Below are 17,472 nucleotides of genomic sequence, written 5' to 3'. Positions count from 1 at the left end.
GTAAATATTTGCATGGTTTATTGATGACTTTTTTTTTAAAGATTTTATTTATTTGTTTATGAGAGACACAGAGAGAGGTGCAGAGACATAGGGAAAAAAGCAGGCTCCCTGGAGGGAGCCCGATATGAGACTCAATCCTAGGACCTTAGGATCATGTCCTGAGTTGAAGGTAGACACTCAGCCACCGGGCCTATTGATTACGTTTTATTGCTTTACATCTAGAGCTCCTTACTGGTACTTGTGAAGGCATAGATAAATACAGAAGCTTTGATATTCCAATGAAGCACATTGTACTGATTAGGAGCGAATTCTGCAGGAAATCCAATGTAACTCTGGAGTGAAGTTAAGAACTAGAAGCTAAGATTTTGACGGATTCATAGGATGGTGGGGGTGGGGGAGATAGCAGGGCTCAATTAAAAGTAGAGGGCCATCCAAGTTCCTCTGAAAGTTATCATTTGTGTTTGGATAATTGGTGATTTTGGTATAAATCCATGTGGGTCAGTAATCCTAGTTGGAAGAGACTATAGAACAGTGGCATACCTTGCATATTTGACATCCACAGCACAATTTTTTTTTCTTTTTTAATACATCCCTCTTCTACAATAAAATTAATTCCAGAAACAATCATAAGATTGGCCATGAAAGAAACTTGAACTTTATGCTATTTGCAAATATATATTACAGTGGAAAAAAAAAGGAGTTAATATTTTTTTAATTGCATTCATACTTTTTTGGGGGGAAAAGCAAAACTTATCTACATACTGCTGTCATAATGACTTACTATAATATCCTAGTTTCTTTTTAAACCTTACTTTCTATGTATTTGTCAGTGACTGTCAAGATGATCTTTACATATTTGTGTTTAGTAGACAGTTATAGCCCAGTTGATCAATCTTCACCTATAATTGATTGAAGAACACTTTTTATTAGTTTTAATTGTGTAAAGTTGTACATAAAGCAAAAGACCTATACTAATTAGGGAATCTTAAACATAAGTTACCTTTGGTTAGAAATTTAGGAAAAAAAACACTTCACAAAAATTCTAGAAATCTAGAATGTCTTTTTTTCAGTTTTATTGTAGCAACTTTCAAATGTCTCCTCAGTCAAAAAAATTCACTGAAAATTTTCCACCAAAAAATTAAATACAGATTTCTATTAAACATTCTTTACGTGTAAATGGCCACTTATATTTTGTTGAGTGGTAATGGCATTCTCCATGATTTTTGTTTATGGTTCTTCAAGCTCTGTGTTCAACTATACCTTAGTTCAAGGTTGATTCTGGCTGTTTGTAAATATTGATAGCAGAAAAAAAAGATTTCAGAAAGAGGAGTTGCACTCAAGTATCATATTCTGAATGTACTGTTTAAACGCGCACACACACACACGGGAACTATAGGATTGGAGAAACAAACTGAGCCTGGGTGCAGACTATACTAAATCTCTTTGTAGTGACTCTCCAAATGAATAGGTACGGCGAAATCTGTGTGTTTTAGTCACTGCCCGTATAAATGGAGGATTTCCTAATGAATTTCCCCTTCGAATAGATAGTTTTGTAAAGGATATGTAGTAAAAATGTACAGATTTGATGCTTATATATTGTTAAAACTTAACAGTAACCACAGCAATAGATTAAAAACTTAAGCATCTCAGTCAACAACATGTTTTAGGGGAAGGAATATTTTATACCTCATATTACTTAGAATTGCCAGTGCTTAGTGATGATAAAATGATTTCAGTCAGTTTTATTATTTTATTTAGAGTCTTTAGAGACAGGTCACCCGCTGATTGCCTGACCTGTATCGGCTTCTCCCATTGTCCCACTGTCCGTACCCTGTTAACTTAGCAATAGTTGGCCAACTCTATAGTCTGTAAATCTCTCTCTGTGGTATTTTTAATGTCTTTATGCATTTTATCATGAGTATTCCACTTTTTTCTTTCCTTTTGACTTTGTCAGAGCTGAGTTTTAGCTGAAGTAGAATTATATACCCTGCTGAAAGGAAGCCTATAATATGGAAATTTACTGTAATATGCCTTTTAAGCCTTTAGGAAACAAAATATTCTGTAGACCTTAATGGCCATATATCACCCTGTTCACCTTAATTAAGAGATGCTGAGTGAGAAGTCACTTTGGAAAGGACAGCCAAGTTTGGGGTTCATTGGAGATATGTTCAAATCTTTATAAAGGCTCTAATTATTGTTTAATGCCAAAAATAGGCAAATCCATAGAGACATGGATTATTGGTTGGTGGCAGGGAGGAATGGGTATGGAATTTTTTTGAGGGGATCAAAGTATTCTAAAACAAAATAGTGCTATGGCCGCTCAACTCTGAATATAGTAAAAAAGAAAAAAAACCCACTGAATTGTATACTTTAAGGGGGTCAGTTTTATGGTATATAAATTATGTCTCAAACTTGTTTTAAAAAATAGGAAAACGTTCATTTTTAGCACACCATTTTCATTGTTTTGTTGTTTGGTCTGATTTTCTTTCCATTGAAAACAGTATGTGGTAGCGACCAAGAGGTTCTGTAAATTTTTGTTGATACTGAATCCTAAGTTTGTTTTATAGGGTATCTTTAGTTTTTACATACTATTTTAAGAAGTAATCCAGGAGAACGACAGGAAAAGTATCGGGCATTTGCTCATTAACTACCAGATGACAGCTAATGGGCTAAGAGTTTTATATAGGTGTGCCTTTGTACTCTTTGAATTTTAAAGGTAAGGAAACCTAAGAGATGGTGTGAATTAACCAAGGTCACACTGTGTAGAAATGTCAGTTCTGAGATTTGACTGAGTACTCTAAGTACCCATCTGAGCCCAATCCATAGCCCCATATGGTTGTGCTGAAGTTTTTTGAGCAGATCTTTGTCTACTGGAGTGTTTATGAGGGGAGAGGGCTCACTGACAACTTTTGTACATCTGAAGCATGGCAGCAAGTGCAGTATAATGCATACTTTTGGAAGGATTTGTAGAAGTTTAAGAATAATGAAGCTTGGTAAATTTTTAAGTCATGCATATATGATCCATGTTTAAAACTTAAAGGCATTTGTATTTCTTTTACTGATTTATATTCAGAACTAAAATCTTAAATTGAGAATTTTATTTATTTTTTAAAAGATTTTGTTTATTCATGAGAGGCAGAGAGAGGCAGAGACATAGAGGAAGAAGCAGGCTCCTCGAAGGGAGCCTGATGTAGGACTCGACCCCAGAACTCTGGGACTACCCCCTGAGCCGAAGGCAGACACTCAGCTGCTGAGCCACCCAGATGTCTCAAACTGAGGATTTAATAAATGCTAACATTTTCAGTTTTGTCCCATGCTTGTGCGTAAATCCATTCATAAGAACTTTGTGGAAATAACTGGTTATAAATGAAATACATGAAGTATGGGGTAATTTTTATTTTTTCTTCTAATCAAATGATTCCATATCCAAGAACTAATTTTATTTCTTCTATTAAAGTCTAGGAGGAGGGATCCCTGGGTGGCTCAGCGGTTGAGCACCTGCCTTTGGCCCAGGGCATGATTCTGGAGTCCCAGGATGGAGTCCCGCATCAGGCTCCCTGCATGGAGCCTGCTTCTCCCTCTGCCCCGTTCCCTCCCTCCCTCCCTCCCTCTCTCTCTCTCTCTCTCTTTCTCTCTCTCTCTCTCTGTCTTTCATGAATAAATAAATAAAATCTTTAAAAAATAAAATAAAAATAAAGTCTAGGAGGAAATACCTAATTCACAAAAAAATTTTTTTAAGATTTATTTTAGAGAGAGAGAGTGAGCTAGCAAGAAAGCAGAGGGAGAGGGAGGAGCAGATTCCCCACTAAGCAGGGAGCTGGATGGACGCTGGATGCTGGACACAGGGCTTGTAGGGCTTGATCCCAGAACCCTGGGATCATGACCAGAGTTGAATTGAAGACTGACGCTTAACCGACTGACCCACCCAGGTGCCCCTCACAATAATGTTCTGTAGCCAATTTTGGGGGGACACAAAGTTCACTAATGAAGCACAGTAGAAGTAATTTTGCAATTTGGCATCTGTACTAGTAGAGCAGTGGCATGGATAAAATACTTGCCATTTCTTAAAGTCACCTTCTGGCCTATTTCTTGATCAAGTGAAAAGAAAGAAGTGGAGGATTGATTGCAGTTCAGTGAACCAAAATGCAGGTTAGAAATAGAAAAATGACCTGTTGTCCTAAGGTGGAACTGAATAGGTTAAAAGCTCTGCTAAAGAGAGGCAGCCTTGGTTCTAAAGTGAAAACTTTGAGTGAGGGGCACCTGGTTGGCTGGGTCATTAGAGTATGGGACTTTCCTCTCCATCTTGGGGTTGCAAGTTTGAGTCCTATGTTGGGTGTAGAGATTACTTCAAAAGATTTTTTTGAGTTAAGGGTAGACCCTTGGAAATTGTAGGAGAGTTAGTCTTAAATGAGTAATAAATTAAGGACATATTTGATAGAGTAAGTTGTCAGAAATTAACTGCTTAGAAAATTAGTTATGCCAGCAGCAAATGGTAACAAATGGGGCTTGGTGATAGAATTAAAAAGTGGGGAATAATGCAGATGACATTTAAACTATTGTTTGCCATATTCTCTTTCCCCCTTTTAAAGATTTATTTATTTATTTTAGAGCTTGCGAGCTCTGGCAGAAAAGGCAAAAGGAGAGGGAAACAATATCCCAGGTGGACTCACCGATGAGCACAGAGCAGATTCCGGGCTTTTTCTCAAGACTCTGAGATCATGACCTGAGCTGAAACCAAAAGTTGGGCGCTCAACCAACTGTGCCACCCAGGCACCCCTGCTGTATTCTATTTTCTTAATGCACACAGAAATATAAATAGTTAACTCAAAAGTAGTTTTATGTTGAATATTAAATATTTTTATTTGTATTTATAGATGTGTATTTTGTAAAATATTACTCTAAATTCTGGAACTAGGAGAAAAGTTGGAGAGTTTGTAGGAAGATACAGAAGGTAAAGCAATGTAGGAAAAGCTTGAATTTTTTTTTTTTTTAATTTTTGAACTTGAGAATATGCTGTGCAGCTGTGTGGCTTGTAAAAATATCTGGTTAGGGTTCTTTAGAAATCTGAAAAGTGAATTTTGTGGAGAAATAAATGGAACTATTTTCTAGTGTTTAAGTCAAATGAAAAGACTGCTCAGTAGGAGCAGGGAGACAATGGTTTCTTTTTCCTGACTCTTTGTTTTAAAAAGCCTTATAAATTTGCTTCATCTTAGGAGTATTTCATATTAATACCAGACTGTCTTGTTTCTGTACCTTCCTCTAAGCAAGTTGAAAATTGGTTAAACATTTGGGTTTCAAAAGACTTTTGACTCTATGGAAAGTAAATAGAATTTGCTTGGCAGTAAAGTAATGTCAGTATTAAAGGGGTACTTTCTTCAACGCGCGGGGTCAGCAAAACACAAAGACCGTGATTTCTCAAATTTGGGTTTTATATCCACAAGAGCACCAGTTACTGCAAAGTTTAAAGGGGCAAAATTTTGAATCTATTTTTTAAAAATTGTTTTAATAATTTTGAAAAACTTGCTAAAGATTTAAAGATTTACAAGCCATTGGGACACCTGGATGGCTCAGAGGTTGATCGTCTGCTTTCAGCTCAGGGCGTGATCCTGGAGTCCCAGGATCAAGTCCCACATCATGTTCCCTCTGCCTGTCTCTGTGTGCGTCTCATGAATAAATAAAATCTTTAAAAAAAATTTATAAGCCATTGACTTGAAAATAACTGAACTTCAAAGACAAGGTTTAATCTGTGTATCTGATAATGATGGTTCTATATGTTTATTATATTTATCATATTTATAATCAAAAGTTGAGAAATTGATTTTAGTCTCAGACACACAATCTTTCATCTTTAAAATCAATGGATTTTAATATTTTTCCTTGTGAAATTAATGCAAGTTATGTAAATTTAAATTAGGAAATAAAAGAAAATACCATCCCATTGAATACCATTAATGTTTTAGAGTGTTTTAGTCTTTTTCTCCTTCCACTTGTGCTTGGAAATTTTTATATGGTTCCCAGATCTTTTTAATAAATTATTTTCTAACTTTTAAATGGTCATCATGGAAGATTTGAGGACCTGATTATTGTTTAAGATAAACTTCTAGACGTGGAATTGTTGGCTTAAAAGATATGGTTGTTATTGTTACATAGCTTTATTTTTTTTTTTTAAGATTTTATTTGTTTATTCATGAGAGAGACACAGAAAGAGAAAGAGGCAGAGACACAGGCAGAGGGAGAAGCAGGCTCCATGGAGGGAGCCCGACGTGGGACTGGATCCCAGGTTTCCAGGATCAGGCCCTGGGCTAAAGGCTGTGCTAAACCACTGAGCCTCCAGGGCTGCCCTGTTACATAGCTTTAAATTTTTTTTCTGAAACTAAAACTCCCCAGTTAGATCTCATCTGTAAAGGACCCTCTTTGCTTGATGTTAATATACATTTATGCCAGTTAGACAATTGAAGAATTGTATCTTACTGTTTGTACTTCATTGATTTTTGGAAAGGTTGAACTTTTTTTCCTGTGTTTATTAATTGGCTATTGGGGTTTCCTTTGTTAATTAAACTACCTCTTTATTATTTTTAGTTTCACCATCTCTTACTGTTTGTACATGTTTTACTTTCAGGTAAAACAGCATAGGTGGTAGAATGACATTGTGCATGTGATTGGTTTGCAACTCTCTTTACCTCTCAACCTATCTCCTATCATGTTGAATTGCTCAGAACTAAGAAAGTATTGGTTTAGGGACACCTGGGTGGCTCAGCGGTTGAGCATCTGCCACTCAGGACATGATCCTGAGTAAATGTATTGGTTTGAACAAATCTTTGATAAAATGTACTTAAGGCATAAAGTACAATGCCATGTAAAAGGAGCTATTAGTTCTCCCTTTCCTAATTGTTGCGTTAGTATTTTATAAAGCTGTCTTTAGGCTGTAATTAGACAAAGCATCTTTAGAGAAAAAATGATTTTAAAAAGTTTTTTTTCCTAATTGTTTCCCTTTGTTAAGAAATGTAATGTGTACTTTTATAAAGTGTTTATATGTTAATAAACATTAACGTTATGTTGGATTTAACTCTTTATTCAGTTACAGTTCATGTGTCTGATAAATTAAGTCGAATGAAAGAGGAAGAAAGACTAGAATTAAACATTTTGATATCTGCATCTATCAGGAGGGAGATTGAGTAGCAACCTGTCGCTGTCAGTGTACATATTTCCTTTTGGAAGCATTCATATTTTTTGTTTAAAGTTTGTAATTAAGTATTAAAAATAGGACCTTAAAGCAGAATTTGTCATCTTGGAGGTGATAATAGGAAGGAATATTGCATATATAATTAATGTAATTTTTTATAAAATAAGTTTCAGGAAAGCAAAATTTTTCAAGTTTAGGGAAAAAAATATAGAGGTAAGTGCTCCATTGAAAGATTTCTAAAGGAAACATTGGGATTAGAGGTTAGAAGGGTTATTTAGGCTAATACAATCTTCTAATTCTTTTCCCTGCTTTGACAGCTCTCTTTCAAAGAATAGGAAAACGCATATTCCAGAACTCGAAGACTCAATGCCAATAACTTTTATCTTTGCTGGTTCTGTTGATTTGTTTTATGAACTTCTGGAAATTTCTAATCTAGGAGCCAGAACAGATCCACTAACAATTCATAACTGACTGAATTAAACTTTTTTTCTTCTGTGAAGTGTTTTGTCTAGTGAGGACTATAAACCAGATAGTTCAGAAAGATATTTGTCATGACTTCATCATAATTGGAAAAATACAGGCAGGATGAGAGTATTGTTACGTGAATTTTACCTGACAGGCAGTGTCCAAGGACTATCAGATGGGGTCATCCCACAAGTAGATCCTGTTCTTATTAATTAAAAAAAAAAAAAACCTTGATTTGGAAGAAGCATATATAAAGTGTATATATGAAATTTATAAGCTGATTGGAGTAGCTGCTGCATCAAGTAGCAGAAAATTATTTCCAGATGACCTAAGCAGGTTGAAAGAACTGTTAGAAAACAACGCAAAGCCAATATGAAGATCGAGTTTTGATAGAGATTCCATTGAAAACAGTTTGAGAGTTTTCTCTCTGTGTCAGTTTTTTTTTGAAAGATCGATTGATCATTCATTTATTCCTCCCCCATCCACTTCTGGAATCCTGGAATCTCTCATATGTTGCGTTACTGTGCAGATCTGATTGGGTTACGGATCTTGGTTTGGGTTAATTATCCTGAATTATCAAGATGAGCCCAATGTAATCCCAAAGGTGTTATATAAGAGAGACAGGAGAGTCAGAAAGTGATGTGACAGCAGAAGCACAGAGGTCGAGGAGGACAAGATGCTACCCTGTTGGCTTTAAAGATGGAAGAAGAGACCATGAGCCAAAGGAATGTAGATACCTTGCAGAAGCTGGAAAAGACAAGGAATAGATTCTGCCCTAGAGCCTCCAGAAAGAATGTAGTAGCCCAGCTAACACCTTAAATTCAGACTACCGAGATTCTGACCTCCAAAACTATAAGATAAATTTGTGGTGTTCTTAAGCTTCTAAGTTTGTGGTAATGTGTTATTGCAGAAATGGGAAACTAATAATAATACAGTCCACTAGTTTCCATTAACAGTAATGCATCTGGATGATGTCAATTAGGGAATACCATACAAAGGAATTAGCCAGGATACATCTAGAAATAATCATTTTACTAATAGTTGAAGAAGATAGTTGAGTGGGAAACATTTAGTTCTCTTTAAATATTTTGTCATGCAAGAGAGATCACTATTCAGAATGGAAACGGGGAGGGAAAGTATCAGAAGGGAGATTGGGGGTTAGCACACAGGAGGCCTCTGTAACCATCAGAGCTGATTAGTTATGAGATATTAAGCCTTATGTCACTTAGGCAGGAGCTGCAGGTATAAAAGTATTTCTGAATTCAGTGTAAGTACCAGATTAGGTCCTAAAATGCTATTACAGCTTTAAGAGTCTTTGATACTACAGTATTGTCACTGTAGAGAAGATTTCTCTAAATGCAGTATTTGAATAGTAGGTGAAGTACAAAAAAGATATAAAAAATGAACTCTGTGTGTGTGTGTAGATTCTCAGGACATTGTATAGCTTTATTTAGTGAGTTACTTAATATGTAAGGTACGAGGCTGAGATTTATGTATATTATCATTTAATCCTAATAGCCTTATGAGATGAAATATATACTGTTAATCCCTTTTTTCATATTTGAAAGATCCTTGAAGTTTAGAGGTTAACTAGTCAGTTTATACTGTTAGCAAATAGCAGAGTCATGTTACTTTTTATTTATTTATTCATAGAGACACAGAGAGAGAGAGGCAGAGACACAGGCAGAGGGAGAAGCAGGCACCATGCAGGGAGGCTGATGTGGGACTCAATCCCGGGTCTCCAGGATCACGCCCTGGGCTGCAGGCGGCGCTAAACCGCTGCGCCACTGGGGCTGGCCCCATTCTTTACCTTCTCTTGAAACTATTCCTTACTGATATAAGGGATCATGATGAATTTTTGGACTATTTTGTATCTCAATCTTCTCTATATGTCATGTAGCAAGACTGTGTTTACATTTATTTATACTTTTTGTAGTTACTCAGCTAGTGACAGCAAAAAGCCAAACTCACATCTGTTTCCAGCAAGTACATTTTTTTTCTACTAATGCCTTCCAAGAGGGTCTTGTACTCTTTTTTGCCTACTGCTTCTGCTGTTTTATATGAGAATTGCCTGGGTTTCTCTGGCTGCTTTGATATCCTTGTTTTCATTGACCGATTACATTTATTGGGAATAGGGGCTATAATAGGGAGAGTGCTGCTCCTAGTGATATTTATGGAGCACTTGCAGGTGATACACTAGTCATTCCATTTGCCAAAACGAATTCAGTTCTCATTGAAACCTCCGAAGTAGATTAACTACCATGTCCTTTTTACATATGAGGACACTGCACCCTACAGAAGTTATGTAATTTGCCCAGAATTGTGTACATGGCTGGACCCAGAATCAAAACCAGATCTTTCTGACTCTTTCCAGAATACCTACAGTATCTGATTTTTTTTTTCTCTCTAGTAGAGTTTGTCGGAATTAAATTTTATGGTTCTCACACATTTATATAAAGCCCCAATAGGTTTTTTTCCTTGAGGTTTGTTGGCTGAGATTGGATGTTGGTCAGAAATAACTAGAGCCCAAATTATCTTTACCTTCTTTCTACTCTATGTATACTCTGTATTCTAAACTTGATTGAAAAGTAGGAAAATTTTTTTCTAACTTGATAGTGCTGCTTTTTTCCCCACAGTTTATCAGAAATGTGTTAATGGCTTAAAGAATCTATTCATTACTGAAAGTTGACAGCAGTTGGTTTGGGCTCTATTTTCCTCATTTCTAAAACAAAAGAATTTTTCTCTGAGTCATTGCCTTTCACATTATTTGACTGTCACCCCTATACTAAGATATATAATTTTACATAGAGAGGTGCTTTTGCATACATACCCACACAAAAAACTGAGAAATATCACCAAATAGTACTTACCCTTGCTGTGTACAATGCTGTTTGTTTTATTTTTTACTCTATTCCACTAAAAAACTTGTGTCACACCCATTAAGCTCATTTTTATATTCTAATATATCTCAACCCACAGTTTGAAAAACACTCCTGGGTTATTTTCAGGATTCTCTCTCCTTTCAATAAAATTATGTGTAGTGTTAATAGTAGGTGTACTTACTTACTCTGTGCTAGGTGCTGCATTAAGTGCTTTTTATATGTGTTGTTTGTATAAAACTTCCCTAAAAAGTAGGGGCTATTATTTTCATTTTACGGATGAAGAAACAATTTCTCATAGCTAGCAAGTGGGAGAGTCAAGATTTCCCAGACAGTTGATTATTGATCTTGCGTTCTGATCATTTAACAGAAATTTAATTGTTTTTTAAAATTCAGGAACTATAGTATGAACCTTAGATCACCATAAGGTCATATACTTCTGAGAGATTCCTCAGCCAACATATCAATTAACTCTTTCTTATCTAAGATTATTGTCATCATCTTCAATGTCTGTGCTATTCATTCCTCCAAGGTAATGTAGCATTAATTAAATAATTTCTTTATTGTTAGGTAGTTGTTGGAAAGAACTTGAGCTTTGTGTAGTAGTGAACCACAGATTAAATTTACCACTTTATTAGCTTTATAGTTTTGAGCAGATTCTTGAACTTTTGTGCCTCAGTGTTTTCATCTGTAAAATGGAATTGAAATATCTAACTACCACAAAGGCTATTAGTGTTTCTTTTTAAATAGGTGGTGTCAGTGCACATGGTTATAGGTAGGTGTATCAGTTTCAGCATAACTTTTGGGTCTCTATATCCAATGAAAGCATTGATCTAAATGTCTCGGAACCTTTTTGCCTTGTGAAAGGTAGACACCGATAAATTTGTGCTTTGAAGAAGTCAGTAAAATGTTAGTAACATTCATTGAGCTTTTAAAAGGTAATTTTTTAAATCTCTGGTTTTGAAACTTATCTGCCTGTAGTATTTTTCTTCATAAATAATATCAAATACAGATTTTCAACTTTAAGATTTAAGAAAGGCATTTGTAAAGGAAAGTAAAGAACATCTAAAAAATTTAAATTTGATAGAAGCATCATGGTGCTTACAAGTAAGAGGTATTTTAAGAATGGTCATTTGTAAGGCACATGGCTCAATGTACCAGACACTGAACTTGATACTTCCTAATAAGCCCTCAGAAATTTGTTAAATTAATGAAAAATAATCCAAATCTGCATTTCCACCCCCTCAACTGCCACTTCTTTACTAGTTGACTTTGAAATCACTTTCAAAAACAGTTCTCTGTTTAAGCCACCAAAGTTTGATTTGCATACCTTTCCATATTCGACCGTGCCAAATGCCTTTGATTTCTGGTATTTGTCCTGATGTTCATTTGTGCAGTCCCTTTCTCTATACCACAGTGGAATTTTTGGTATATGTTTTTGGCTTTCTTACTACAGATTTTTCCTCACCTGTACTCCTGGCTTTTATTCTGTGACTTTTCATTTTCTAGCCTGGACCTTTTCTGTGTCCAAGATCCCTAATTTTATATCTGCCTGCATTTCAGTAGGCATCCCAAATTATATTCAGTATGTTTTTGTCGTTATCCCTGAGTCAGTACTATATATATAGACAGGCACAGGTGCCTGCTTGATAGTTTGTCTGTATTCCCTATCATAGTTAAGGTCCTGTATGTATTTAATTCCTTAGCAGCATTGTGTTAAAGGTATGAATGTGCTATTAGGACTTTTGAGCTATAAATTCTACGAAGTATAGTTCAAAACCATTTCCTGGGCATCATTCAGAACAGGTGGGAGATAATCTGTGTTAGCTGTTAATATGATTTTTTTCTCCCAAGTTTTTATATAAATTCTAGTTAGTTAACACACATGGTAAAATTGGTTTCAGGTGTAGACTTTAATGATTCATCACTTACAACACCCAGTGCCCATCACAAGTACCTGCTTTAATACCCATCACCCACCTCCTCCAATTGTTAATAAAATTAAATTCTATATCACTGAATTTAATTCTTCCTTATACATTGTAGGCACTCAGATGTTGGTTCCCTCCTCTCTTCCAAAAGTCATCTTTTTCTTCATGAAGTGTTTAACACCTTTTTCACTGTCTCTTAGATAATGGATATAGCACTTGAGGGTTCTCTTGCTGGTCTTTTGCATGAATGGCTATACTGCTATATGATGTAGTCTGTAATTTAATTTTTTTTTAACAAGTTACAGAGTATTTTATTGGATGGCACACTAGTCTGTCTTGTGCTCAGTTGGCGGGGGTTTTTATATGGCAGGTTGCTTACTGCTGACATAATCAAGTGCTTTTTGGTACATTACATGAATATTAGCTTTTGCTTAGACTTCATGAAAATATGATTCTGTAAGCTTTTAATGACAGAGAAATAGTTCTCATTGTTCATTCTCAACATCCACGTATAAACATTTTTGCATTCCCCTTCTCTACATTAAGGTACAGAGAAGGAAATAGAACAGCAGTAATAAACTATTGACTTAATAAATTTTATAGCTTGTAAATGGTAAGAATATATCCTTTATAAATGCATGCAATAGGGTGGCCCTGGTGGCTTAGCGGTTTGGCGCTGCCTTGGGCCCCGGGCATGATCCTGGGCTCCCTGCATGGAGCCTGCTTCTCCCTCTGCCTGTGTCTCTGCCTCTCTCTCTCTCTCTCTCAATCTCTCAATCTCTCTCTCTCTCTCTCTCTCTGTGTGTTTCTAATAAATAAATAAAATCTTTTTTAAAAATGCATGCAATATATTTTTTTTACATTGTTTACATTTTTATAATTTGGAATTAAGTTGTAATAGTTTGTTTTTTCATTTCCCATCAGTTTGTATAGTCTCAAAGTTTACGGTTTCCTTTTTAATTGTTATCTGTTAGTGGGCATTTATTCTCAAGGATAATTTTTATTACATTGATAAATAATAATCATGACCTTATTTAGAGAATCACATTTTTTAAACAAATCACTTTGTAAATATCTTTGTGTTCCCCCCCCCCTTTTTTAAGATTTTATTTATTTAATCATGAGACAGACACACACACACACACACACACACAGAAAGGCACAGGCAGAGGGAGAAGCAGATTCCATGCAGGGAGCCTGACGTGGGATTCGATCCTGGGTCTCCAGTATCATACCCTGGGCTGAAGGTGGCGATAAACCACTGAGCCACCAGGGCTGCCCTCTCCCATTTTCTTAGTATTACCAAAGGAAAATTTCTACCTTTCTCTGCTTAAACCAGAGTATCTGGTTCTTGTATTGATTATTTCTGGTATTCCATACCTTTTCTAATATTATGCTTACTGTTTTCTATATTACCATTGTGTTTGTAGTTGTGAAAAGCTGTGAAAATCCTCTGAATTTTTAGGATATGTTGCCAATTGTGGGGCTATTTATACTTTGGTACTTTAGGTTAGCTTCCTAGTGATCTAGTAAAGATCTGTGTCTTAGAGATTCCATATTTGGAATGTCAGCATAATTTGGAAAGAAATGGAAATATGATCATATTAAAGCCCTAAAAATTATTTCATAATGTCTTTTTAGGGGTGCCTCTGTTGGTTAAGCATCCAGCCCTTGATCTTAGCTAGAGATGAGTTCAGGCCATGCTGCATTGGGCTCCACACTGGAGCTGGAGCCCACTTAAAAAAAAAAAAAGAACCCACAGATTACCTTTTTAGAAGTCCTAGGGTACATACCCATGATTAAACAAAAGTAAACAGTGGCGCCTGAGTGGCTCAGTGGATTGAGTGTCTGACTATTGGTTTAGGCTCAGGTCATGATCTCAGGGGTCCTGGGATGGAGTCCCATGAGTGGGCGCAGGCGCACACTCTCTCATATCTTAAAAAAAGAAAAAATTTTTTTAAAGGTGTAAGCTTCTTGATGTCAGAATTTTATCTTTGTAACTCTGTGGTCTCTCATTAAGTCTTGGTTGGATTTAAACTTTGGGGGAAGAAGTATGCATATGTGGTTAAATCTCATGGAGAGCACGTGATTGTTGGACTTTCTGTTGTGAGATTTGTTGAATATGGCACTATTTTTATGCTGATTAAATCAAGAAATTGTTAATTCCAGCATTTTAAATTTCTTGCCTGATTGAATACATCTTTCTCCAAATGAACCTTAGAATTACTTGAAGTTCTCCAAAATCTCAGTGAGGTTTGCATTAAATATTGAGTCATATTATTGCCACATTTAGTCCAGAAACCCCCAGTATGTTTCCATTCAAATTATTTTTGTGTTCTTCAGTAAAATTTTTTTTAAATTTTTTTTTAATTTATGACAGTCACAGAGAGAGAGAGGCAGAGACACAGGCAGAGGGAGAAGCAGGCTCCATGCACTAGGAGCCTGACGTGGGATTCGATCCCGGGTCTCCAGGGTCGCACCCTGGGCCAAAGACAGGCGCTAAACCACTGCGCCACCCAGGGATCCCTCTTCAGTAAAATTTTATGATTTTTTTCAGTTATAGGTTTTGTAATTTCTTAATATTTTTTCTTTTTTTGTTATTTTAAGTGTATTTTCCCATTGTATTTTCTTAGCAGTGATGCAGGTATGTAGGAAAGCACTTGGATTTTCTTTACTAGCTAAATTATTCAACTTAGTTCCAAAAGTTTGTTATTCTTTTAGTTAATAAATTACATTATCTTTGTAGGACTGGAGGGAATTGACCTCTGACTTTACCTTTATTTTTAAATTATTTTTGTTTTTTAAGCTCTTTTCACTTATGGATATGAAACCTCCCATCTCTCGAGCCAAGATGATTCTTATCACTAAAGCTGCTATTAAAGCTATTAAGGTAAGAATAAAATAAATATATTTAATTCAAAAAATGTTTTAGAATTTTGAAAATAACTGAGAAATGTGAGAATTCATTCTGTTAGGCCTGAATCAAAGAGTTCTAACTAGCTTTTGCTGAAGGCACATGATAATAGAGTGTGTTCGAACTGTAACATATTATTTCAAAACCTGCTTTTTTCCTTTTTTGTTGTTTAGTATTTCCCCTTTATATTTCTTCAGCTTTGCTGAGGTATAATTGACAATTAAAATTGAATATATTTAATAATATAATAGAACATGTTGGTTTGATACACATAACACATTATGAAATGATTAACACAGTCCAGCCAATTAGCACATCTTTTGCCTCATATAGTTGCGTGTGTGTGTGTGTCAGAAAGTTGAATTAACAGAAGTAGACAGGGGAATGAAAAGGGTTTTTTTCCTTTGTTTTACTTAATTCTTGTCATAAATCAGCCAAGTATTTGCCTCATATATTTAAAAAAAAAAAAAAAAAAGCTTAGGCTCCATGAAGTTAAATGTTTTCCTCAAGATCACACCTTAAATAAGTGACTCATATTAGAAACTGCATTATTTAGTTCCAGTTCCACTGTTTTTATCCCTTTTGTAAAGTTGTCTGATACGCTGCTTTATTAAGGATTACTGATTAAGAATCTAAGAAAAAGACCTCCTTTTTGGAGGGATTTTTGTAATTTCTGTTTTAGTTAATTCTCTTTAATTTATGATTGTTCACTTATTGACTAGGGATTGTCATGGGTCATTCAGTATTATCTTGAGAATTACTCAGATTGTGCAAATTATAAGGTTTTAAGTATTTTCTAATACCATTACTGAAAATATAGAAGTATATAAATTGTACAGTAATTTTCTTCTAATTTTTTTCAGCTTTATAAGCATGTAGTTCAAATAGTAGAAAAGTTCATCAAAAAGGTAACTATCCATTTTATTAGTATCTCATTTTAGTTATGATCAATATTTGTAATTTACTTTGTAAATTGTAAATTTGCATGCTTCCTTCTAAAGCCACTCTACAAAGAAAGTTGTCATTAGATGTTCTTTTTAATCACTCAGGTTTGTATTTTTAACAAACGTTTATAGCAGTTCTTTTGATTGAGCACTTAGTCTGAGGTAGGCACTCAACAAGTTTCCTGTGTACTTGACACGACTCTTCCCTGAGCTTGATGTGCCTCCTCTGCTATTTGCCCTGTCTACTTTGTTGACCTTTAACTCATCTTGAAGTATTTCAAATGAAATCACCTTGTAAAGCTTTTCCAGCTTTTCCCTGCTTCTATCATAAATCATTTTTCAGTTTTGCAGTTGTATCTGGTTTTATAACCATGTGATTAGCACACATCTGTCTTGTCAGGTTTATACATCTGTCCTCTCCCCCCATGCTGGAGCTGTGCCATGTAGTACATACCAATACATGTGTGTAACGTTGTCTTTGATCCATGGCCTTTGACTACTAGCTGAGAGGTAGGAGTTAGGAGTCCCAACAGACGAAAAACATGATCAGTAGAAGCTTTCATAGTAGCAAATCAAAGTCCAAATAAGTAAAGTGGAAAAAATTTTAAATTGCCTACATGCGACCACCCCAAATTACTCTTATATTTATGTTTGGATCTATTCTTTTTTTATTGTATACACATACGTTCATAAAAAAACCAATGACATTCGGATGCTTGGGTGGTTCAGTGATTGAGTCTGTCTGCCTTTGGTTCAGGGCATGATCCCAGGATCCTGGGATGGAGTCCCACATTGGGCTCCCTGCAGGGAGTCTGCTTCTCCATCTCCCTGTCTCTCTGCCTCTCTGTGTCTCATGAATAAATCTTAAAAAAAAAAAACCTCACTGACATTGATAACCTACTTTTCCCACTAAATTTATCATAAAATGTCTACAAAAAATTTCATTGCATGATTGTTTCCACAATTTATTCAGTTCCTTTTGGACATTTCACTTCAGTGGCTGGCCTGGAAGAAAAAATTAGATGCATCTTAATTGTTTCCTTAAAATAAATTTCTTAATGTAGAATTGTTGGATCAAATAAGACTTTGCTTTTATTGCTAAATCATCATCCATAAAGGTTGTACCACCAGAAATGTATACAGGTGTGTGTTTCTC

At 35.5% G+C, this 17,472-nt stretch overlaps 1 protein-coding gene across 3 annotated transcripts in view; it reads left to right on the top strand.

Moving 5' to 3' along the window:
• Positions 1-17,472, top strand: part of SCAF4 (SR-related CTD associated factor 4) — a 60,454-nt gene that overhangs the window by 6,914 nt on the left and 36,068 nt on the right. For all 3 annotated transcript variants that reach the window (XM_055313391.1, XM_055313389.1, XM_055313390.1), the window contains exons 2-3: positions 15,265-15,348; positions 16,236-16,280. In XM_055313391.1, the coding sequence (XP_055169366.1) occupies positions 15,265-15,348; positions 16,236-16,280 (129 nt within the window). The remainder of the gene's footprint in view (positions 1-15,264; positions 15,349-16,235; positions 16,281-17,472) is intronic.

This window comes from Nyctereutes procyonoides, unplaced genomic scaffold, assembly GCF_905146905.1.
Source record: "Nyctereutes procyonoides isolate TBG_1078 unplaced genomic scaffold, NYPRO_anot_genome, whole genome shotgun sequence".
Lineage (NCBI taxonomy): Eukaryota > Metazoa > Chordata > Mammalia > Carnivora > Canidae > Nyctereutes > Nyctereutes procyonoides.
Note: the sequence above shows the minus strand (reverse complement) of the source record. Positions and strands in the feature narration are given on the sequence as shown.